Consider the following 24,382-nt stretch of genomic DNA (forward strand, 5'->3'; position numbering starts at 1 on the left):
GTGTCCCTTATCCCCACGATGTCCCCATGATGTCCCCACATCCCTGTGTCCCCCACAGTGTCCTCATATTCCCATGATGTCCCCATGAGTCCCCATGGTGTCCCCTCATCCTCATGTCCCCATGGTGTCCCCACATCATCCCCATGTCCCTGTGTCCCCACGATGTCCCCATGTCCCTGTGTCCCCATGTCCCTGTGTCCCATGACACCGCCACGATGTCCCCATGTCATCACCATGTCCTCATGTCCCATGATGTCCCCTTATCCTTGTGTCCCCACGACGTCCCCATGTCCCTGTGTCCCTTGTACCCACGATGTCCCCACATCCCTGTGTCCCCACGTCTCCACGATGTCCCCATGTCCTCCCCATGTCCCCATGGTGTCCCCATGTCCCCACATCTCCACGATGTCCCTATGATGTCCCCATATCCTTGTGTCCCCATGTCCCTATGGTGTCCCCACAACGTCCCCATGTCCCTGTGTCCCTTGTCCCCATCATGTCCCCACGTCCCTGCGATACCCCCTTATCCCCATATCCCCACGATGTCCCCACGATGTCCCCATGTCCTTGTGTCCCCACGTCCCTATGGTGTCCCCATGGTGTCCCCATGGTGTCCCCATGTCCCTATAGTGTCCCCTTACCCTCATGTCCCCACAATGTCCCCACATCCCTGTGTCCCCATGTCCCCACGATGTCCCCATGTCCTCCCCATGTCCCGATGATGTCCCCATGTCCCCATGACATCTCCACGATGTCCCTATGATGTCCCCATATCCTTGTGTCCCCACAACGTCCCCATGCCAGCCGTGTCCCTTGTCCCCATCATGTCCCCACGTCCCTGTGATACCCCCTTATCCCCATATCCCCACGATGTCCCCATGTCCTTGTGTCCCCACGTCCCTATGGTGTCCCCATGGTGTCCCCATGTCCCTATAGTATCCCCTTACCCTCATGTCCCCACGATGTCCCCACATCCCTGTGTCCTCACGTCCCCACGATGTCCCCATGTCCTCCCCATGTCCCCATGGTGTCCCCGTGTCCCCACATCTCCACGATGTCCCTATGATGTCCCCATATCCTTGTGTCCCCATGTCCCTATGGTGTCCCCACAACGTCCCCATGTCCCTGTGTCCCTTGTCCCCATCATGTCCCCACGTCCCTGTGATACCCCCTTATCCCCATATCCCCACGATGTCCCCATGATGTCCCCATGTCCTTGTGTCCCCACATCCCCATGGTGTCCCCATGGTGTCCCCATGGTGTCCCCATGTCCCTATAGTGTCCCCTTACCCTCATGTCCCCACAATGTCCCCACATCCCTGTGTCCCCATGTCCTCCCCATGTCCCCACGATGTCCCCACAACGTCCCCATGACCCTGTGTCCCTTGTCCCCATGATGTCCCCACATCCCTATGATAGCCAGTTGTCCCCATATCCCAACGATGTCCCCACGATGTCCCCATGTCCCTGTGTCCCTTGTCCCCATGATGTCCCCACGACGTCCCCACATCCCTGTGTCCCCACACCCCCACGCTGTCCCCATGTCCTTATGATGTCCCCATGTCCCCACAACGTCCCCCCCCCATTGTCCCCATGCCAGCCGTGTGGCGCAGAGCGGTGCCAGGCACAGGGGGACAAAGAGCCGAGTGTGACAGCAGTGCCACTGCGGGGGGGCGGCAGGTCTGTGGGGTTGTGGGGACATCTGTGGGGTTTGGGGGGGGGCATTGGGGTTTGGGGACATTGGGGTCCTTGGGGGGGGAAGGGACAAATCTGTGGGGTTATGGGGACGCATCTATGGGGTTTTGGGGGGCACACATTGGGGTTTGGGGACATTGGGGTCCTTGGGGGGGGAAGGGATGAATTTGTGGGGTTATGGGGACACATCTATGGGGGTTTGGGGGGAGGGACATTGGGGTCCTTGGGGGGCACACATTTGTGGGGCTTGGGGGACATTGGGGGGGGTAAAGGGGGACACATCTATGGGGTTTTGGGGGCACACATTGGGGTTTGGGGACATTGGGGTCCTTGGGGGGGGAAGGGACGAATTTGTGGGGCTATGGGGACACATCTATGGGGGTCTGTGGGGAACACATTTATGGGGTCATGGGAACACATCTATGGGGTTTTGGGGGGGGCACACTGGGGTTTGGGGACATTGGGGTCCTTGGGGGGGAGGGACGCATTTATGGGGACACATCTATGGGGTATTGGGGGGGGCATTGGGGTTATGGGGTCATGGGGTGTGGGGGGACACATCTGTGGGGTTCTGGGGGAGGGACGATGGGGTTTGGGGACATTGGGGTCCTTGGGGGGCACACATTTGTGGGGTTTGGGGGACATTGGGGGGGTAAAGGGGGACACATCTATGGGGTTTTGGGGGCACACATTGGGGTTTGGGGACATTGGGGTCCTTGGGGGGGAAGGGACGAATCTGTGGGGCTATGGGGACACATCTATGGGGTTTTGGGGGGGGGGGACACATTTATGGGGTTATGGGGACACATCTATGGGGTATGGGGAGGATATTGGGGTTATGGGGACATGAGGTGTGGGGGGACACATTTGTGGGGTTCTGGGGGAGGGACGTTGGGGTTTGGGGACATTGGGGTCCTTGGGGGGCACACATTTGTGGGGCTTGGGGGGCAGGGGGGACACAGTAGGGCTTGGGGGACATTGGGGTCTTAAGGGGTGGTGGAGGGGGACACATCTATGGGGTTTTGGGGGGGACACATTGGGGTTTGGGGACATTGGGGTCCTTGGGGGGGGAAGGGACGAATCTGTGGGGTTATGGGGACACATCTATGGGGTTTTGGGGGCACACATTGGGGTTTGGGGACATTGGGGTCCTTGGGGGGGAAGGGTCGAATTTGTGAGGTTATGGGGACACATCTATGGGGTTTTTTGGGGGGGACACATTTATGGGGTTTTGGGAGGAGGACACATTTATGGGGTTATGGGGACACATCTATGGGGTTTTTTGGGGGGACATTGCGGTTTGGGGACATTGGGGTCCTTGTGGGGCACACATTTTGGGGTTTGGGGGGCTTGGGGGACATTGGGGTCTTGATGGGGGGTGAAGGGGGACACATCTATGGGGTTTTGGGGGGGGCACACTGGGGTTTGGGCACATTGGGGTCCTTGTGAGGGACACTTTTGTGGGGCTATGGGAACACATCTATGGGGTTTTGGGGGGGACATATTGGGGTTTGGGGAGAAGGGACACATCTGTGGGGTTATGGGGGCATGGGAGTCTGGGGGGGGGCATCTGTATGGGGTCTTGGGGGAAGACACATCTATGGGGTTTGGGGACATCAGAGTTCTTGGGGGGGGGAGGTGGGACATCTATGGGGGTTTGGGGATGCCATATGGGGCGGGAGGTGACACATTTGTGGGGTTATGGGGACACATCTGTGGGTAACGGGGGGTCATCTATGGGGTTTTGGGGGGGGGAACACATTGGGGTTTGGGGACATTGGGGTCCTTGGGGGGGGAGGGACACTTTAGCGGGGTTATGGGGACATGAGGTGTGGGGGGACACATCTGTGGGGCGGAGGGACATTGGGGTTTGGGGACATCGGGGTCCTGGAGAGGGGCACCTTGTGGGGTTATGGGGAAAAATTGGGGTTATGGGGCTGTGGGATCGCTGGGGCGGTTCGGCACTTCGGGGCATCGCAGCTCCGCCACCCGCGGCCATGGGGCGGAGATTCCGGTCCGGGCGGGGCGAGGGCGGCCGCTCCGGTGCCGCTCCGGTCCCGGTGCCGGTGTCACCTCCCGGTGTCGCCTCCCGTTGTCACCCCCGTTGTCACCCCGCCGCCCCCCGCCATGGTGAGCGCTGCGGTCACTTTCGCTTTCGCTTCCCGGGTGGGGGTGGGACGGCACCGCCTTTGGCCCCGTGTCCCCACGTCCCTTTGTCCCCACGTCCCTTTGTCCCCATTTTCCCCCTCCGTCCCTTTGTCCCCCCCACGCGATCCCCTCTCCCCCCCCCTCTGTCCCCGTGGGTTTGCTGTCCCCCACCCCACGTCCCCAAAGTCCCCAAAGTCCCCCGTCCCGCTGACCCTCGGGACCCCCATCCCGCACCCCCGAGGTCCCCCCTCCCAATCCCCGTCCCCAAAGCCCCCCCGTCCCCAAAGCCCCCCCACCTCCACGCTCCCCGGGTCCCCAAAGCCACCACAGCTCCACGCTCTCCCCCACCTGAGGTCCCCAACGTCCCCCATCCCACGTCCCCAAGGTCCCCAAGGTCCCCCACCCCAAAGTCCCCATACCTCCATGCTCCCCCATCCCGTGACCCCCATGGCCCCCCGTGTCCCCATCCCACTTCCCCAAGGTCACCAAGGTCCCGTGTCCCCACTGATCCCCCACCCCCCCAGCCCCTGTCCCCAAAGACCCCACGTCCCCAAGGTCCCAATGTCCCCAAAGTCCCCACGGTCCCCCATCCCATGTCCCTAAAGCCCCGTGGTCCCCCAAGTCTCTGTCTCCAAGGTCCCCAAAGTCCCCATGTCCCCAAGGTCCCTCATCCCACATCCCTGGGCCCCCAAGGCCCCCATTCCTATTGTCCCTGTGTCCCCAAAGTCCCCACATCCCTGAGGTCCCCCATCCGACAACCCCAAGGTCCCCAAGGTCCCTGACCCCAAACCTCAGTCCCCAAATCCCCCACATCCCTAAGGTCCCCCATCCCACATCCTTGAGGTCCCCCATCCCACATCCCCGAGGTCCCCAAGGTCCCTGACCCCATACCTCACTCCCCAAAGCCCCCACATCCCTGAGGTTCCCCACCCACACCCCCAAGGTCACAACGTCCCCAAAGTCCCCACATCTCCACGGTTTCCCATCCCACCACCCTAAAGCCCCCAAGGTCCCCAAAGCCCCCACGTCCCTGAAGTCCCCCATCCCACATCCTTGAGGTCCCCCATCCCATGTCCCTGAGGTCCCCAAGGTCCCTGACCCCAAACCTCAGTCCCCAAATCCCCCACATCCCTGAGGTCCCCCATCCCACATCCCTGAGGTCCCCGAGGTCCCTCACCCCATACCTCACTCCCCAAATCCCCCACATCCCTGAGGTTCCCCATCCCACACCCCCAAGGTCACAATGTCCCCAAAGTCCCCACACCTCCACGGTCCCCCATCCCACCACCCTAAAGCCCCCAAGGTCCCCAAATCCCCACATCCCTGAGGTCCCTAAAGTCCCTCACCCCATACCTCAGTTCCCAAAGTCCCCACGTCCCTAAGGTCCCCCATCCCACACCCCCAAGGTCACAACGTCCCCAAAGTCCCCACATCTCCACGGTTTCCCATCCCACCACCCTAAAGCCCCCAAGGTCCCCAAAGCCCCCACGTCCCTGAAGTCCCCCATCCCACATCCCTGAGGTCCCCGAGGTCCCTCACCCCAAACCTCAGTCCCCAAAGCCCCCACATCCCTAAGGTCCCCCATCCCACATCCTTGAGGTCCCCCATCCCATGTCCCTGAGGTCCCCAAGGTCCCTGACCCCAAACCTCACTCCCCAAATCCCCCACATCCCTGAGGTCCCCCATCCCACATCCCTGAGGTCCCCGAGGTCCCTCACCCCATACCTCACTCCCCAAATCCCCCACATCCCTGAGGTTCCCCACCCACATCCCCAAGGTGGCAACGTCCCCAAAGTCCCCACACCTCCACAGTCCCCCATCCCACCACCCTAAAGCCCCCAAGGTCCCCAAAGCCCCACATCCCCGAGGTCCCCAAGGTCCCTGACCCCATACCTCACTCCCCAAATCCCCCACGTCCCTGAGGTCCCCCATCCCACATCCCCAAGGTGGCAACGTCCCCAAAGTCCCCACATCTCCATGGTCCCCCATCCCACCACCCTAAAGCCCCCAAGGTCCCCAAAGTCCCCACATCCCCGAGGTCCCTCACCCCAAACCTCAGCCCCAAATCCCCCACGTCCCTGAGGTCCCACATCCCTGAGGTTCCCCACCCACATCCCCAAGGTGGCAATGTCCCCAAAGTCCCCACATCCCCGAGGTCCCCAAGGTCCCTGACCCCAAACCTCAGTCCCCAAATCCCCCACATCCCTGAGGTTCCCCATCCCACACCCCCAAGGTCACAACGTCCCCAAGGTCCCCACACCTCCACGGTCCCCCACCCCGCATCCCCGAGGTCCCCCCCCCGCCCCGAAGCCACCCCCGCGATGTCCCCAGGCGGAGCTGGCCCGCTGTCACCGCGAGGCAGAGGAGGTGACGGAGCTGATGAAGCAAAACGCGGCCAAAGCTCTGGAGCGCAGCGCCAGGCTGGGGGAGCTGGGGGAGCGAGCGGAGAAACTGAGCGCCATGGTGGGACCTGGGGGACAGCGTGGGGACAATGGGGAGGTGGCCTTTGGGTGGGGACACAGCCCTAAGGGGACACAGCCATAAAGGGACTCTATGGGGACGTGGAGTCTATGGGGGATGTGGGCTTTGGGTGGGGACACAGCCCTAAGGGGACACTATGGGGACATGGAGTCTATGGGGGACACAGCCCTAAAAGGACACTATGGGGACGTGGAGTCTATGGGGGATGTGGCCTTGGGGGACACTGTGGGGACACAGAGTCTATGGGGGATGATGGCTTTGGGTGGGGACACCATGGGGACACAGCCCTAAAGGACACTATGGGGACACGGAGTCTATAGGGGACACAGCCCTAAATGGGACACTATGGGGTCACGGAGTCTATGGGGGAGGTGGGCTTTGGGTGGGGACACTATGGGGACACAGCCCTAAGGGGACACTATGGGGACACAGAGTCTATGGGGGACACAGCCCTAAGGGGACACTATGGGGACACAGAGTCTATGGGGGATGATGGCTTTGGGTGGGGACACTATGGGGACACAGCCCTAAGGGGACACAGAGTCTATGGGGGACACAGCCATAAATGGACACTATGGGGACGTGGAGTCTATGGAGGCTTTGACCATGGGGAACTCTATGGGGACATGGAGTCTATAGGGGACACAGCCCTAAAGGGACTCTATGGGGACATGGAGTCTATGGGGGATGTGGCCCTAAGGGGACACTATGGGGACACAGAATCTATGGAGGATGATGGCTTTGGGTGGGGACACCATGGGGACACAGCCCTAAGGGGACACAGCCCTAAGGGGACACTATGGGGACATGGAGTCTATGGGGACACAGCCCTAAGGGGACAGAGAGAGTCTATGGGGGGCACAGCCCTAAATGGACTCTATGGGGACATGGAGTCTATGGGGGAGGTGGGCTTTGGGTGGGGACACTATGGGGACACAGCGTCTATGGGGGACACAGCCATAAAGGGACACTATGGGGACACGGAGTCTATGGGGGATGTGGCCCTAAGGGGACACTATGGGGACACTGAGTCTATGGGGGATGATGGCTTTGGGTGGGGACACCATGGGGACACAGCCCTAAAGGGACACTATGGGGACATGGAATCTATGGGGGATGTGGGCTTTGGGTGGGGACACAGCCCTAAGGGGACACTATGTGGACATGGAGTCTATGGGGGATGTGGCCCTATGGGGACACTGTGGGGACACAGAGTCTATGGGGGATGATGGCTTTGGGTGGGGACACCGTGGGGACACAGCCCTAAAGGACACTATGGGGACATGGAGTCTATAGGGGACACAGCCCTAAATGGGACACTACGGGGTCACGGAGTCTATGGGGGAGGTGGGCTTTGGGTGGGGACACTATGGGGACACAGCCCTAAGGGGACACAGAGTCTATGGGGGACACAGCCATAAATGGACTCTATGGGGACACAGAGTCTATGGGGGATGTGGCCCTAAGGGGACACTGTGGGGACATGGGGTCTATGAGGGATGTGGCCCTGGGGGACACTATGGGGACACAAATTCTATGGGGGACACAGCCCTAAGGGGACACTATGGGGACACGGAGTCTATGGGGGATGTGGGCTTTGGGTGGGGACACTATGGGGACACAGCCCTAAGGGGACACTATGGGGACATGGAGTCTATGGGGGACACAGCCCTAAAGGGACACTATGGGGTCATGGAGTCTATGGGGGATGTGGCCCTAGGGGACACCATGGAGACAGGACTCTGGGGGGGGGGATATTATGGGGACGTGGAGTCTATGGGGGACACAGCCCTAAAGGGACACTATGGGGACACGGAGTCTATGGGGACTTGGCTTTGTGGGGGATGATATGGCCTTTGGTGACACTATGGGGACACGGAGTCTATGGGGGACACAACCCTGGTGGGGGGGGGTATGGCACCTGGGGACACTGTAGGGACATGGCCCTGAGCAGGGACACTGTAGGGACACAGTCTGGGGGGGGGGGGGGGGGGTGGGACAACACTATGGGGACACGGAGTCTACAGGGGCCACAACCCTAAGGGGACACTATGGGGACATGGTCTGGGGGGGGACACAACACTATGGGAACACAGGGGCCACAACCCTAAGGGGACACTATGGGGACATGGTCTGGGGGGGACACAACACTATGGGGACACAGGGGCCACAACCCTAAGGTGACACTATGGGGACATGGTTTTGGGGGGGGACAACACTATGGGGACACAGGGGCCACAACCCTAAGGGGACACTATGGGGACATGGTTTTGGGGGGGGACAACACTATGGGGACACAGGGGCCACAACCCTAAGGGGACACTATGGGGACATGGTCTGGGGGGGGGGACAACACTATGGGGACACAGGGGCCACAACCCTAAGGGGACACTATGGGGACATGGTCTGGGGGGGGGACAACACTATGGGGACACAGGGGCCACAACCCTAAGGGGACACTATGGGGACATGGTTTTGGGGGGGGGGACAACACTATGGGGACACAGGGGCCACAACCCTAAGGGGACACTATGGGGACATGGTCTGGGGGGGGACACAACACTATGGGAACACAGGGGCCACAACCCTAAGGGGACACTATGGGGACATGGTCTGGGGGGGACACAACACTATGGGGACACAGGGGCCACAACCCTAAGGGGACACTATGGGGACATGGTTTTGGGGGGGGACAACACTATGGGGACACAGGGGCCACAACCCTAAGGTGACACTATGGGGACATGGTTTTGGGGGGGGGACACAACACTATGGGGACACAGGGGCCACAACCCTAAGGTGACACTATGGGGACATGGTTTTGGGGGGGGGGACACAACACTATGGGGACACAGGGGCCACAACCCTAAGGGGACACTATGGGGACATGGTCTGGGGGGGGGACAACACTATGGGGACACAGGGGCCACAACCCTAAGGGGACACTATGGGGACATGGTTTTGGGGGGGACACAACACTATGGGGACACAGGGGCCACAACCCTAAGGGGACACTATGGGGACATGGTTTTGGGGGGGGGATATGGCCTTTGGGGGGGACAACACTATGGGGGATGCAGCTTTGGGGTCAGACTGGGACCCTGCTGGGCTGAGGGCGGTTGTCCCACGATGTCCCCATGATGTCCCCATGATGTCCCCACGATGTCCCCCCGATGTCCCCTCTGTCCCCGCAGGGCTCCGCGTTCCGGCGCAGCACCAGGACGGTGTCGAGGCGGCGGCGCCCCCGGGGGGGCTGTGGGGTGAGCCGGCTGTGGTGGGCGGCGCTGGGGGCTGCGGTGCTGGTTCTGTTATTGGGGTTGGGATTGGGGTTGGGGCTGCGATGGGCCGCCCCTACAGAACCGCAGCGTCCAACCCAGCCACCGGGAACCCCAAAATGGAGCTGAGAGAGGGGCTGGGAGACCCTACAGAGAACATTGGGATGCATCATAGGAGATCCTACAGAGAACATTGGGATGTGCCATGGGAGACCCTACAGAGAACATTGGGATGCACTATGGGAAACCCTACAGAGAACATTGGGATTGTCATGGGAGACCCTACAGAGAAGAAACACTAGGACCAGCTGGGGAGACCCTACAGAGAACATTGGGATGTGTCATAGGAGATCCTACAGAGAACATTGGGATTGTCATGGGAGACCCTACAGAGAACATTGGGATTGTCATAGGAGATCCTACAGAGAACATTGGGATGTGTCATGGGAGACCCTACAGAGAACACTGGGATTGTCATGGGAGACCCTACAGAGAACAAACACTGGGACCAGCTGGGGAGACCCTACAGAGAACATTGGGATGTATCATAGGAGACCCTACAGAGAACAGTGGGATATGTCATGGGAGACCCTACAGAGAACAGTGGGATTGTTATGGGAGACCCTACAGAGAACATTGGGATGCACTATGGGAAACCCTACAGAGAACATTGGGATGCACTATGGGAAACCCTACAGAGAACATTGGGATGCACTATGGGAAACCCTACAGAGAACATTGGGATTGTCATGGGAGACCCTACAGAGAACATTGGGATGTATCATAGGAGACCCTACAGAGAACAGTGGGATTGTTATGGGAGACCCTACAGAGAACATTGGGATGCGCCATGGGAAATCCTACAGAGAACACTGGGATGTATCATAGGAGATCCTACAGAGAACATTGGGATGTGCTATGGGAGACCCTACAGAGAACATTGGGATTGTTATGGGAGACCCTACAGAGAACATTGGGATGTGTCATGGGAGATCCTACAGAGAACATTGGGATGCATCATAGGAAACCCTACAGAGAATATTGGGATTGTCATGGGAGACCCTACAGAGAAGAAACACTAGGACCAGCTGGGGAGATCCTACAGACAACATTGGGATGTGCCATGGGAGACCCTACAGACAACATTAGGATTGTTATGGGAGATCCTACAGAGAACATTGGGATGCATTATAGGAGATTCTACAGAGAACAGTGGGATGTGTTATGGGAGACCCTACAGAAAACATTGGGATTGTTATGGGAGACCCTACAGAGAACAAACACTGGGACCAGCTGGGGAGACCCTACAGAGAACATTGGGATGTGTCATGGGAGATCCTACAGAGAACAGAGACCAAGACATTGGGACCTGCTGGGGAAACCCTATAATAAGCAGAGATTGGGAACTGTTAGAGACCCTACAATAAACATCAGGACCTGCTGGGGAGACCCTACAATAAACAAAGAGTGGGACCTGCAGAAGAGATCCTACAGTGAACAAACCCTATAGTAAACAATGGGATGCATTATGGCAGACCCTACAATAAACATTGGGATCTGCTGGGGAGACCCTAAAGTAAACATCAGGACCTGCTGGGGAGACCCTACAATAAACACTAAGATGGATTTTGGGAGACCCTACAATAAACAGAGATTGGAACCTGCAGAGGAGACCCTACAATAAACACTGGGATCTGCTGGGGAGACCCTACAATAAACATTGGGATCTGCTGGGGAGACCCTCAAGTAAACATTAGGACTTGTTGTGGGAGACCCTACAATAAACATTAAGATGGATTTTGGGATACCCTACAATAAACATTGGGATCTGCTGCAGAGACCCTACAATAAACACAGAGACACGTTTTGGGAAACCCTACAATAAACAGAGATTGGGAACTGTAGAGGAGATCCTACAATGAACAAACCCTATAATAAACAATGGGATGCATTATGGGAGACCCTACAATAAACATTGGGATCTGCTGGGGAGACCCTAAAGTAAACATCAGGACCTGCTGGGGAGACCCTACAATAAACACTAGGATGGATTTTGGGAGACCCTACAATAAACACTGGGATGTTATGGGAGACCCTACAATAAACACTAAGGCTGACCCTACGGTTCTGGTGGTACCTGGGGGGGGGGACGACAAGGAGTGGGTGGCCCTGGTGGGGACCTTAAGGACCTGGTGACACTCGGGGAGGTGACAGGGACCCCATGGTGCCAGCTGGTGGCACTTGGGATGGGGACCTGGTGGGGACTTTGGGGACCTGGTGGCACTTGGGGAGGGGACAAGGTGCTGGTGTCCCCTACAGGGACCTGCTGGCTGCGGTGGGGACATCGGGGACCTGGTGGCACTCGGGGTGGTGACACGGACCTGATGGCAGTGGTGACACACAGGGAGGTGACAGGGAGCTGGTGGCCCTGGTGGGAACCACAGGGGTCTGGTGGCACTTGGGGTGGTGACAGGGACCCGATGGCTCTGGTGGCACTTGAGATGGGGACCTGGTGGCACTCGGGGTGGTGACAGGGAGGTTGGTGGCTCTGGTGGCACTTGGGGAGGGGACAAGGAGCCTATGGCTCTGGTGGCACTTGGAAAGGAAAGGGGATGGGGACCTGGTGGGGACTTTGGGGAGCTGGTGGCACTCGGGGAGGTGACAAGGAGCCGGTGGCCCTGCTGGGGACCTGAGGGATGGCAGCGATGGCACTCGGGGTGGTGACAGGGAGGTTGGTGGCTCTGGTGGCACTTGGGGAGGGGACAAGGAGCCTATGGCTCTGGTGGCACTTGGAAAGGAAAGGGGATGGGGACCTGGTGGGGACTTTGGGGAGCTGGTGGCACTCGGGGAGGTGACAAGGAGCCGGTGGCCCTGCTGGGGACCTGAGGGATGGCAGCGATGGCACTCGGGGTGGTGACAGGGAGGTTGGTGGCTCTGGTGGCACTTGGGGAGGGGACAAGGAGCCTATGGCTCTGGTGGCACTTGGAAAGGAAAGGGGATGGGGACCTGGTGGGGACTTTGGGGAGCTGGTGGCACTCGGGGAGGTGACAAGGAGCCGGTGGCCCTGCTGGGGACCTGAGGGATGGCAGCGATGGCACTCAGGGTGGTGACAGGGAGGTTGGTGGCTCTGGTGGCACTTGGGGAGGGGACAAGAAGCTGGTGGCCCTCGTGAGGACCGTAGGGGTCTGGTGGCACTTGGGGTGGTGACAGAGACGTTGGTGGCTCTGGTGGCACCTGGGAAGGGGATGGGGACCTGGTGGCACTTGGGGAGGTGACAGGGAGGTTGGTGGCTCTGGTGGCACTCAGGGAGGGGACAAGAAGCCGGTGGCCCTGGTGGGGACCATAGGGGTCTGGTGGCACTCAGGGTGGTGACAGGGAGGTTGGTGGCTCTGGTGGCGCTTGGGGAGGGGATGGGGACCTGGTGGCACTCGGGGTGGTGACAGGGAGGTTGGTGGTTCTGGTGGCACTCAGGAAGGTGACAAGGAGCCGGTGGCCCTGCTGGGGACCTTAGGGACGTGGTGGCAGCGATGGCCCTCAGGGAGGCGACAAGGTGGGTGCCGTCCCATCGCCCGACGACACCGCGCAGCCTCTGTCACCAACGGCGCCTTTAATGCCACCCCCACCTCCGCGTCCCCGCGTCCCTATGGGGTGGGGTGGCCGCGTCCCCCACGGCGCCGTCCCCACGCCGTCCCCACGCCGTCCCCGTGTCACCGCGCTCCCTGCCGCTTGCAGATCTCATCCCGCACGCGCTGGCACAGGGCGCTGCGCAGCGCCGGCTCCAGGGGGCTGAGGGCGCAAACCCTGCGGGTCACCTCCTCCGCGCTGTCACCCTGCGGGGCCACCGGCAGTGAGCAGACATTGGGGGGGGGGGGGGTCCCCAAATCACAGCACCCCCACCTCCCCCCAACCCCTGGGTGCCCCCACCTGGTGCACGATGACGCTGGTGACGTTGCCGTCGTCCCCTTCGTAATCCAGGCAGAAGAGCCGGGCACCGCGGGGGGGGTGGGGAGGGGGTGGGGGGGACCCCGGGCTGCTGTCACCTGGAGGGACCCCTGCCCCCCCCCCCCCCACCAGCACGATGTCACCCCAAAGACCCCCTCCCCCCCTACCGCCACCAGCACCACCACCCCTGGGTGTCCCCCCGTCGCCCTCCCAATGCTTCCCCTACAAACCCACCCTTGGGACCCCCCCCACGTACTTCTCAACCCACACTGGGTGCCCCCCCACACCTCAAGCCCACCCTTGGGACCCCCCCCCGCCATCCCCCATGCCCCTTCCCCCGTACTGGGTGTCCCCACACCCCCCATGTCCCTTCCCCCACAATGGGTGCCCCCACGCCCACCTTTGCTTACTTCCCATCCCAAGACCCCTCCCCCCCCCCCACAAGTCCATCTTGGGGACTCTCCCATGCCCCCCCCATCCACACTGGGTGCCCCTAAACCCACCCTTGGGTGCCCCCAACCCCCCCCATGCCCCTCCCCCCACATTGGGTGCTCCTAAACCCACCCTTGGGTGCCCCCAACCCCCACACACCCCTCCCCCCACATTGGGTGCCCCTAAACCCACCCTTGGGTGCCCCCCCTACACCCCAAGCCCACCCTGAAGACCCCCCCCATATTGGGTGTCCCCATATCCAACTTTGGGTGCTCCCCACTCCTTGCCCCATGCCAAGACCCTCCCTCCAATGCCTCCCCCAGAAACCCACCCTGGGGACCCCCCCCACACTGGGTGCCCCTAAACCCACCCTTGGGTGCCCCCAACCCCCACACATCCCAGCCCCACATTGAGTGCCCCTAAGCCCACCCTTGGGAGCCCCCAACCCCCCCCCACATTGGGTGTCCCTAAACCCACCCTTGTGTGCCCCCAACCCCCACACGCCCCTTCCCCCACATTGGGTGCCCCCAAACCCACCCGTGGGTGCCCCCCCTACACCCCAAGCCCACCCTGAAGACCCCCCCCCATATTGGGTGCCCCCATATCCACCTTTGGGTGCTCCCCACTCCTTGCCCCATGCCAAGACCCCCCCCTCCAATGCCTCCCCCAGAAACCCACCCTGGGGACCCCCTCCCCCACACTGGGTGCCCCCAACCCCCCCCCCCCCACACACACCCCACGTTGGGTGCCCCTAAACCCACCCTTGGGTGCCCCCAACCCCCCCCCACAGCCCCCCCCCCACATTGGGTGCCCCTAAACCCACCCTTTGGTGCCCCCAACCCCCCCCCCCCACACACCCCAGCCCCACACTGGGTGCCCCTAAACCCACCCTTGGGTGCCCCCCCTACACCCCAAGCCCACCCTGAAGACCCCCCCCACGCCCTTCCCCCCATATGGGTGTCCCCATATCCACCTTTGGGTGCTCCCCACCCCTTGCCCCATACCAAGACCCCTCCTCCAATGCCTCCCCCAGAAACCCACCCTGGGGACCCTCCCCCACATTGGGTGCCCCTAAACCCAACCTTGGGTGCCCCCAACCCCCCCCACGCCCCTCCCCCCACATTGGGTGCCCGTAAACCCACCCTTGGGTGCCCCCCCTACACCCCAAGCCCACCCTGAAGACCCCCCCCCATATTGGGTGCCCCCATATCCACCTTTGGGTGCTCCCCACCCCTTGCCCCATGCCAAGACCCCCCCCTCCAATGCCTCCCCCAGAAACCCACCCTGTGGACCCCCTCCCCACGTTGGGTGCCCCCAACTCCCCCCCCCCCCCACACCCCACATTGGGTGCCCCCAAACCCACCTTTAGGTACCCCCCCACCCCAAGCCCACCCTGCGGACCCCCCCAACCCTTCCCCCCCCCCTCACCGGATCTCCTCGCTCTGTACACGGGCTGATCGGGGCGGCGGGGCCGGGGGGGCGCTGCGGTGTGCCGCCCCCGAGCTCTGCCCCGTGCCTGTCTGACGGCGCGCTCGTAGGCGTCCCTGGGCAGCGGGGCTCAGCACCGGGACACCGGGACACCGGGACACCGGGACACCGGGAGGGGGGGAAACCGAGCACCGGGAGGGACGGGAGGGGGGAGCATTGAGCATAGGGGGTGTATCGTGGGGAAACGGAGCGGGGAGTGAGAGCTCGGGAAAAGGAACAGAGAGCACCGGGGGGCACCGGGAGAGAATTACGGGAGTACCGGGGGGGTACGGGAATACCGGGGGAGGCTCTGGGGTACGAGGAGGGTTATGAGGGCGGAGGGCGGCTGTAGGACAGCGAAAAGGGGGACACGCGCGCACTGCAGGGGGGGTTGGGGGGAAACGGGGTCCCGGGGTCGGCGTTACCGGAGGCGCTGCCGGTACCTGGCCAGCTGGTTCCGGCGGATATGCCGCACGAAGCCGTGGCTCATGTCGAGCCGCCCGCCCGGCCGGCAGCGCCGCCCCGAACTCGTCTCCATCCGCCGGGACGGGGCGGGAGGCGGCAACCGAACCCCGCCGGTACCGGGACGCGGCCCCTTTAAAAGTTCCGCCGGAGTTCGGCACGCCGCTCTGCGCAGGCGCAGAGCCCGCAGCGAGCAGTGCGCAGGCGCAAAGCGGACACAGCGCACTGCGCAGGCGCGGAACCCGCAGAGCTCTGGAGGCCGAAGGGCGCAGTGCGCAGGCGCAGAGCGAGCGCGGCGCATTGCGCATGCGTGGAGGCGCTGTGGCGCTGTGCGCACGCGCGAAGAGGAGTGACGCATGCGCGTTGCTGCATCGGCGCATGCGCGGTGCGCAGCGATGTCGAGCCGCGGGAAGAGGGAGCGGGAGCGGGACCGGGAGCGGGCGGCCGCGCGGGGCTCCGGGTCGGCCTCGGCGCGGGGATCCTCCCGGAGCCGCCGGGACAGCGATGCGGACAGGGCCCGCGGCCGGAGGGAAGCGGAGCGCGGCCGGGAAAAGCGGGAGGCGGCGGCGGAACCCGGGCCGGGCCTGGGCCTGGGCCTGGGCCTGGGGCTGGGCCTGCTCGGCGGGACTGCGCGCGGCCGGAGGGAGGCGGGAGGCGGGAATTGGACCGGAACCGGAAGCGGCGGAGCTGCGCGCGTCAAGCGGGAGCGGGAGGAGGACGGCGATTCTGAGCCCGAACCCGAACCTACGGGTAGGGAGAGCGGGGGGGGGGAGGTTATGGGGTCGGGTGTGGGGTCAGTCGGGGGGGTGTGGGGTCAGTCCTGGCCGTATGGGGTCAGCTGTGGGGTGTGGAGTCAGTTATGGCCATGTAGGGTTGGGTGTGGGGTCAGTCATGGCCATATGGGGTCAGTCATGGGGTGTGGGGTCAGTCATAGCCGTATGGGGTCAGGTGTGGGGGTGTGGGGTTGATCATGGCCATATGGGGTCAGTTGTGGGGTGTGGGGCTGATCATGGCCGTATGGGGTCGGGTGTGGGGTCGATCATGGCCATACGGGCTCAGTTGTGGGGGTGTGGGGTCAGTCATGGCCGTATGGGGTGAGGTGTGGGGTCAGTTATGGCCATATGGGGTCAGTTGTGGGGTGTGGGGTCAGTTATGGCCATATGGGGTCGGGTGTGGGGTCAGTCATGGCCGTATGGGGTTGGGTGTGAGGGTGTGGGGTCAGTCATGGCCATATGGGTTCAGTTGTGGTGTGTGGGGTCGATCATGACCGTATGGGGTGAGTTGCGGGGTGTGGGATCAGTCATGGCCATATAGGGTTGGGTGTGGGGTCAGTCATGGCCATATGGGGTCAGTCATGGGGTGTGGGGTCAGTCATAGCCGTATGGGGTCAGGTGTGGGGGTGTGGGGTTGATCATGGCCATATGGGGTCAGTTGTGGGGTGTGGGGCTGATCATGGCCGTATGGGGTCGGGTGTGGGGTCGATCATGGCCATACGGGCTCAGTTATGGGGGTGTGGGGTCAGTCATGGCCGTGTGGGGTGAGGTGTGGGGTCAGTTATGGCCATATGGGGTCAGTTGTGGGGTGTGGGGTCAGTCATGGCCATATGGGGTCAGTCATGGGGTGTGGGGTCAGTCATAGTCGTATGGGTTCAGTTGTGGGGTGTGGGGTCGATCATGGCCATATGGGTTCAGTTGTGGGGGTGTGGGGTCAGTCATGGCCGTATGGGGTCAGTCATGGCCATATGGGGTCAGTCATGGGGTGTGGGGTCTGTCATAGCGTTATGGGGTCAGTTATGGGGATGTGGGGTCAGTCATGGCCATATGGGGCCAGTGATGGGGGTGTGGGGTCAGTTGTAGCTGTATGGAGTTGTGGGGCCTGTTATGGCAGTATGAGGGCATGGGGTCAGGCATGGGGTTGTGGGGTCAGTTATGGGATTGTGGGGTCAGTCGTAGCTCTGTATGGGGTTGTGGGGCCTGTTATGGGGGTATGGGGTCAGTTGTGGTGGTATGGGGGTGTGGGGTCCGTTATGGGGGTGTGGGGTTAGTCGTAGCTGTATGGGGGTGTGGGGTCTGTTATGGCAGTATGGGGGCATGGGCTCAGGTATGGGGTTGTGGGCTCTGATTCGGGGGTATGGGGTTAGTTATGGTGGTGTGGGATCAGTTATGGGGTACAGGGAAGCAGGGGTGGTTGGGGTCGGGTTTGAGGCTGCGGGGTGGATCCAGGAGGGTTCTGGGGGTGTCTGTAGGGATGCTTGGGGGGAAGTTGGGGTCGGGTTGTGGTCTGTAGGGTGGGACTGGGGGCACTGGAGTTTGCAGTGGGCGTAGGGGGGAACCAGGATCGGTTCTGGGGGGTTTGGTGTCAGGTTGGGGGGAGCAGAGCTGGGGCTGGGGGCTGGGGTCACGTAGAGGCCTGTGGGGCAGAGCCAGGGCTGGTGTGGGGTGTGTGGGACCAGGCGTGCAGCAGGGGGGGCTCTGGGGGGGCACAGGGGAACCAGGGCTGGGTCTGGGGGGGTCAGTTATAGGGGTGTGGGGTGGGGGACGAGGGAATCTGAGGTCAGATCTGGGGCTATGGGGGGAGCTGTGGGGTGGGGGGGGCTGTGGGATTCTGTGGGGTGGGACTGGGGCCGGTTTGGAGCTCAGATCTGAGCCCTCCCCCCTGTTGCCCCATTCACCAACAAGCTGTGCCCCCCCAACCCCCCCCTCTGACACACAGTGCGCTATGGCCGCTTTGACCCCGAGGACCAACGCAGCCGTCACTGCCCCTACCTGGACACCATCAACAAGTGAGAAGTGGGAAGGGGGCACCCAGGGGTGGGGAGGGGGCACCCAGGGGTGGGGAGGGGGCAGAGGGTGGAGATGAGCACCACCGGGGGGGGGGAGGTCCATGGCCGCCCCCCAGCTCTGCCTGCCTTGCAGGAGCGTGCTGGATTTTGACTTTGAGAAGCTCTGCTCCATCTCGCTGTCCCACATCAACGTCTACGCCTGCCTGGTGTGTGGGAAATACTTCCAGGGTGAGAGCTGTGGGCTGGGGTGCTCAGCCCCTCCCCACCCTTTGCTTTTTTTTTGGGGGGGGGGGTTGAGCCCTGACACCTCCTCTCGCCCGCAGGCCGGGGGCTGAAGTCGCACGCCTACATCCACAGCGTGCAGTTCAGCCACCACGTCTTCCTCAACCTCCACACCCTCAAGTTCTACTGCCTGCCTGACAACTACGAGATCATCGACTCCTCGCTGGAGGACATCACGGTGCGCTGCAGCACCTGGGGGTGGGGGCGAAGGGGGGGGGATTGGCTTTGTGTCCCCCTGCTCGTCATCACGCCGCCTCGTCCCCTCCGTTGTGCAGTACGTGCTGAAGCCCACCTTCACCGCGCAGCAGATCAGCAACCTGGACAAGCAGGCCAAGCTGTCCCGTGCCTACGATGGCACCACGTACCTGCCTGGCATCGTGGGGCTCAACAACATCAAAGCCAACGACTACGCCAACGCCGTGCTGCAGGTTTGGGTTTGGGGGGGAAAGGGGGGTGCAGAAGGGGCAGAGAATCGCTTTTGGGTGTCGTGCCCACACTGCGTGCCGCCCCCAGGCTCTGTCCAACGTCCCCCCGCTGCGGAATTACTTCTTGGAGGAGGACAACTACAAGAGCATCAAACGGCCTCCCGGGGACATCATGTTCCTCCTGGTGCAGCGTTTTGGGGAGCTGATGAGGAAGCTGTGGAACCCCCGCAACTTCAAGGCTCACGTCTCGCCCCACGAGATGCTGCAGGCCGTGGTGCTGTGCAGCAAAAAGAACTTCCAGATCACCAAGCAAGGTGAGGCCCCGGGGGATGCGGCCGGCTGCTGCCACCAGCACTGCACCCACAGTTGTCATCTTTTTCTTCCTCCTCCTCTTCCTCCTCTTCCTCTTCCTCTTCCTCCTGTTTGCAGGGGATGGGGTGGATTTCCTCTCGTGGTTCCTCAACGCGCTGCACTCAGCCCTGGGTGGCACCAAGAAGAAGAAGAAAAGTGAGTGGGGGGTGTGGGGGCTGCGGGCTCCCCTTTGTCACCCCAATGCTGTCCCCGTGCTCCTTATGTCACCCCCTGAGCCTCTCTGCCAGCCCTTTCCCACCCCCTGTGTCCCCTTGGTCACCCCTCGTGCCTTTTTGTCACACGCCATGCCCCTCTGCCACCCCCCACGTTGCCCCTTGTGCCCCTTTGGTCACCCCTCATCCCTCCTTTGTCACCTCCTTTGCTCTCTGTCACCCCCTTTTGTCACTCCGTGTTCCTTTTGTCACCCCTGTGCCTCCCTGTCACCCCTCGTGTCACTCCCTGTGCCCCTTCAGCCACCCCCTATGCCTTTGTCACTCCCCATGTCACCCCTGTACCCCTCTGTCACCCCTTATGTCACTCCCTGTACTCCTCTGCCACTTATTATGCCTCTCTGTTACCCTCCTTGTCACCCAGTGTCCCTTTTGTCACCTCTTTCCCACCCCTGTGCCCCTTTGGTTGCCCCCTCATGCCCCCCTGCCACCCCCCCATGTCACTCCCTGTAGCTCTCTGCCACTTCTCATGCCCTTCTGTCACCCTCCTTGTCACCCCCTGTGCCCCATGTCACTCCTGTGCCCCTTTGGTCATCCCCTCTGTCACCCCACGTCACCCCTTTACCCCTCTGCCACCCCCATGTCACTCCCTGCCCCTTGTCACTCCCATGTCACCCCCTCACCATCCCTGTCCCCCTCAGTCACCCCCATGGCCCATGTCACCTCACGTCACTCCCTCTGTCACTCCCATGCCCCTCATCACCTATCTGTCACCCCTTATACCTCGTAACACCTTGTCACTCCCTTGTCACCCCCTCTGTCACCCCTCTGCCACCCCTGTGCCCTATTGTCACCCTTCTGCCACTCCTGTACCTCATGTCATCCCTTGTCACCCCTGCTGTCACCTCTGTGCCACCTTTGTCACCCCCATGTCACCCCTCTGCCACCCCCATGCCCCATGTCACCCCTCTGCCATCACCATGCCTCTCTACCACCCTTCTGCCACCCCCGTGCCCCAAGTCACCCCTTGTCACCCCCGTGCTCCACGTCACCCCGTGCCCCTCTGTCCCCCCTCTGCCACCCTTTGGCACCTCCACCTCACCCCTCTATCACCCCCACGCCACCCCTGTGCCACCTGTCTGCCATCCCTGTGCCTTTTTGGTCACCCCTGTGCCCCACATCACCCCTCTGCCCCCCCATGCCCCACATCACCCAGCCTCCCCCGTGTCCCCTCCCACCAACACGGCTCGCTGTGCCCACAGCCATCGTCACCGACGTCTTCCAGGGCTCCATGCGCATCTTCACCAAGAAGCTGCCGCACCCAGACCTGGTGGGTACCCCCACACCCCCCCCAGACCTGGTGGGTACCCCCACACCCCCCCCAGACCTGGTGGGTACCCCCATAATGCCCCCACACCTCATGAATACTCCCATTACCCCCCCCTAGACCTGGTGAGTAGCCCCGTATCCCCCCCAGACCTGATGAGTGCCCCCATAATGCCACCCGACCTCACAACTACCCCCATAGCCCCCCCAGACCTGGTAAGTGCCCCCATAATGCCCCCAGACCTTGTGAATACCCTCATAGCCCCCCAGACCTGGTGGGTATCCCCATACCCCCCCACACACCTGGTGAGTGTGAGTGCCCCCATAATGACCCCACACCACGTGAATACCCCCATAACCCCCCCCTCAGACCTGGTGGGTACCCCCATACCCCCCCCCAAGACCTCATGAGTACCCCCATAATGCCCCCAGACCTCATGGATACCCCATAACCCCCCCCCCCCCAGACTTCATGAATACCCCCTTACCTCCCCAGACGTGGTAAGTGCCCCCATAATGCCCCAGACCTCGTGAATACCCCCATAACCCCCTCCTCCCCCCTCAGAGCTGGTGGGTATCCCCATGCCCCCCCCCCACACACACCTGGTGAGTGTGAGTGCCCCCATAATGACCCCACACCACGTGAATACCCCCATAACCCCCCCCTCAGACCTGGTGAGTGCCCCCATAATGCCCCCAGACCTCATGGATACCCCATGAAGCCCCCAGACTTCATGAATACCCCCATACCCCCCCCAGACCTTGTGAATACCCCCATAACCCCCCCTCAGACCTGGTGGGTACCCCCATACCCCCCCCTAGACCTCATGAATGCCCCCATAATGCCCCTAGACCTTATGGATACCCCCATAAACCCCCCCCCAAGACTTCATGAATACCCCCTTACCTCCCCAGACGTGGTAAGTGCCCCCATACCTTGTGAATACCCCCATAACCCCCCCTCAGACCTGGTGGGTATCCCCATACCCCCACACACCTGCTAAGTGCCCCCATAATGCCCCAGACCTCACGAATACCCCCATAACCCCCCCTCAGACCCTCTGGGTACCCCCATATCCCCCCCCCCATGTTGTGGGGCTGCCCCCCAGCACTGCCCACCCTGCCCCCATCCCGCAGCCAGCCGAGGAGAAAGCGCAGCTGCTGCAGAACGCCGAGTACCAGGAGACCATGGTGGAGTCCACCTTCATGTACCTGACTCTGGATCTGCCCACTGCTCCGCTCTACAAGGACGAGAAGGAGCAGCTCATCATCCCCCAGGTGCCTCTTTTCAGCATCCTGGCCAAATTCAACGGGGCCACTGAAAAGGAATACAAAACCTACAAGGAAAACTTCCTGAAGCGCTTCCAGCTCACCCGGCTGCCGCCCTACCTCATCTTCTGCATCAAACGCTTCACCAAGAACAACTTCTTCGTGGAGAAGAACCCCACCATCGTCAACTTCCCCATCACGTGGGTGCTCCGGGGGCTTTTTTTTTTTTTTTTTTAGGGTGGGGGGGGTGTTGTTGTGCTTTGGGTGCTGAGGGTGCTGCCCTGCAGTAACGTGGACCTGCGGGAGTACCTGTCGGAGGAGGTGCAGGCTGTGCACACCCACACCACCTACGATCTGATCGCCAACATTGTGCACGATGGGAAACCCTCCGAGGGCTCCTATCGCATCCACGTCCTGCACCACGTGAGTGCTGCCTTCAGCTTTGGGGGGGAAGACCTGTAACCAGCGGTGTTCCCCAGGGGTCGGTGCTGGGTCCGGTCCTGTTCAGCATCTTCATCAGTGACCTTGATGAGGGAATAGTGGCCACCCTCAGCAAGTTTGCTGATGATACGGAGCTGGGAGGATTGGCTGACACGCCCGAAGGCTGTGCTGCCATTCAGCGAGACCTGGGCAGGCTGGAGAGCTGGGCAGTAAGAAACCAGATGAGGTTTAACAAAAGCAAGTGTAGAGTCTTGCACCTAGGGAGGAATAATTGCATGCACCGGTACAGGTTGGGGGATGAGCTGCTGGAGAGGAGCTCTGCAGAGAGGGACCTGGGTGTCCTGGTGGACAACAGGTCGGCCATGAGCCAGCAGTGTGCACTTGTGGCCAAAAAGGCCAATGACATTCTGGGGTGCATTAAAAAGAGCGTGGCCAGCAGGTCGAGGGAGGTGATCCTCCCCCTCTACTCTGCCCTGGTAAGGCCTCATCTGGAGTACTGTGTCCAGTTCTGGGTTCCTCAGTACAAAAAAGACAGGGATCTCTTGGAAAGAGTCCATAAGAGGGCCACAAAGATGGTGAAGGGCCTGGAGCATCTCCCCTATGAGGAAAGGCTGAGTGAGCTGGGCCTGTTCAGCCTTGAGAAGAGAAGACTGAGAGGAGACCTGATCCAGGTCTATCAATATCTAAGGGGTGGGGGGCAGAGTGGCGAGGCCAGACTGTTTTCAGCAGTGTGCGGAGACAGGACAAGGGGAAACGGCCAGAAGCTGCAGCATAGGAAGTTCTGCACAAATGCATGCAAGAACTTCTTTAGGTGAGGTGACGGAGCACTGGAACAGGCTGCCCAGGGAGGTGGTGGAGTCTCCTTCTCTGGAGATATTCAAGACCCGCCTGGATGCCTACCTGTGCGACCTGGTGTAGGGATCCTGCTTTGGCAGGGGGTTGGACTCGATGATCTCTGGAGGTCCCTTCCAACCCCTACGATTCTGTGATTCTGTGAAAGGGGAGAGAAGCCCCCAGCATCACCGTTTCCCCCCCCCACCCCGTGTCCCCTGGCAGGGCACTGGGAAGTGGTACGAGCTGCAGGACCTGCAGGTGACCGACATCCTGCCGCAGATGATCACCCTTTCCGAAGCCTACATCCAGGTGAGAGGGGCTGCAGGGTGGGGGGGGGGACGGGGAAAACCAAGGGACAGTTGTCCCCAAAACGTCCCCCAGACGCCTCCATCCCTCCCCCAGCACTCACACCCCCCCACCTCTGTGTTCTGCCCCAGATCTGGAAGCGCCGGGAGGAGGATGAGACGAACCAGCAAGGCGCCTGAGCTCCCCCAGCACCCATTAAACGTCTGTCTTTTTTTTTTTTTTTTCCTTCTGCCTGTTCTTTAAACCTTTTCTACTCTTTTTTTTGGGTCTCAATTCGCTCCCCTTACCCCCAAA

General features: G+C 61.5%; 3 protein-coding genes across 4 annotated transcripts; 2 read left to right on the forward strand and 1 right to left on the reverse strand.

Annotated features, from left to right (window-relative positions):
• Nucleotides 1-3,525: 3,525 nt before the first annotated feature.
• Nucleotides 3,526-12,109, forward strand: LOC149914794 (vesicle-associated membrane protein 5-like). The gene is made up of 4 exons (XM_090125488.1): nucleotides 3,526-3,825; nucleotides 6,175-6,306; nucleotides 9,519-9,584; nucleotides 11,919-12,109. The coding sequence occupies exons 1-4, from the start codon at nucleotides 3,823-3,825 to the stop codon at nucleotides 11,982-11,984; spliced, it is 267 nt and encodes an 88-aa protein (XP_089981614.1). The 5' UTR covers nucleotides 3,526-3,822; the 3' UTR covers nucleotides 11,985-12,109.
• Nucleotides 12,110-13,189: 1,080 nt separating this feature from the next.
• On the reverse strand, nucleotides 13,190-16,100 carry C27H2orf68 (chromosome 27 C2orf68 homolog). The gene is made up of 4 exons (XM_090125489.1): nucleotides 15,884-16,100; nucleotides 15,402-15,517; nucleotides 13,524-13,651; nucleotides 13,190-13,429 (listed from the first exon to the last, which is right to left on the reverse strand). The coding sequence occupies exons 1-4, from the start codon at nucleotides 15,976-15,978 to the stop codon at nucleotides 13,307-13,309; spliced, it is 462 nt and encodes a 153-aa protein (XP_089981615.1). The 5' UTR covers nucleotides 15,979-16,100; the 3' UTR covers nucleotides 13,190-13,306.
• A 2-nt stretch (nucleotides 16,101-16,102) lies between these two features.
• On the forward strand, nucleotides 16,103-24,304 carry USP39 (ubiquitin specific peptidase 39). Of its 2 annotated transcripts, XM_090125469.1 has the most exons (12): nucleotides 16,133-16,652; nucleotides 18,615-18,684; nucleotides 18,818-18,912; nucleotides 19,008-19,144; nucleotides 19,242-19,394; nucleotides 19,480-19,705; nucleotides 19,821-19,898; nucleotides 21,175-21,242; nucleotides 22,376-22,707; nucleotides 22,795-22,930; nucleotides 24,005-24,091; nucleotides 24,220-24,304. In XM_090125469.1, exons 1-12 carry the CDS (start codon nucleotides 16,259-16,261, stop codon nucleotides 24,265-24,267), a joined length of 1,824 nt encoding a protein of 607 aa, XP_089981595.1. In that variant the 5' UTR covers nucleotides 16,133-16,258; the 3' UTR covers nucleotides 24,268-24,304. The 2 variants fall into 2 exon arrangements, with proteins under 2 accessions (XP_089981596.1, XP_089981595.1); XM_090125470.1 differs by lacking the exon at nucleotides 22,795-22,930 and having other exon boundaries at nucleotides 16,103-16,652.
• The last annotated feature ends 78 nt before the right edge of the window (nucleotides 24,305-24,382 follow it).

The sequence above is a fragment of the Phasianus colchicus genome, chromosome 27 (genome assembly GCF_987193195.1).
Source record: "Phasianus colchicus chromosome 27, bPhaCol1.hap1.1, whole genome shotgun sequence".
NCBI classification, from domain to species: Eukaryota; Metazoa; Chordata; class Aves; order Galliformes; family Phasianidae; genus Phasianus; species Phasianus colchicus.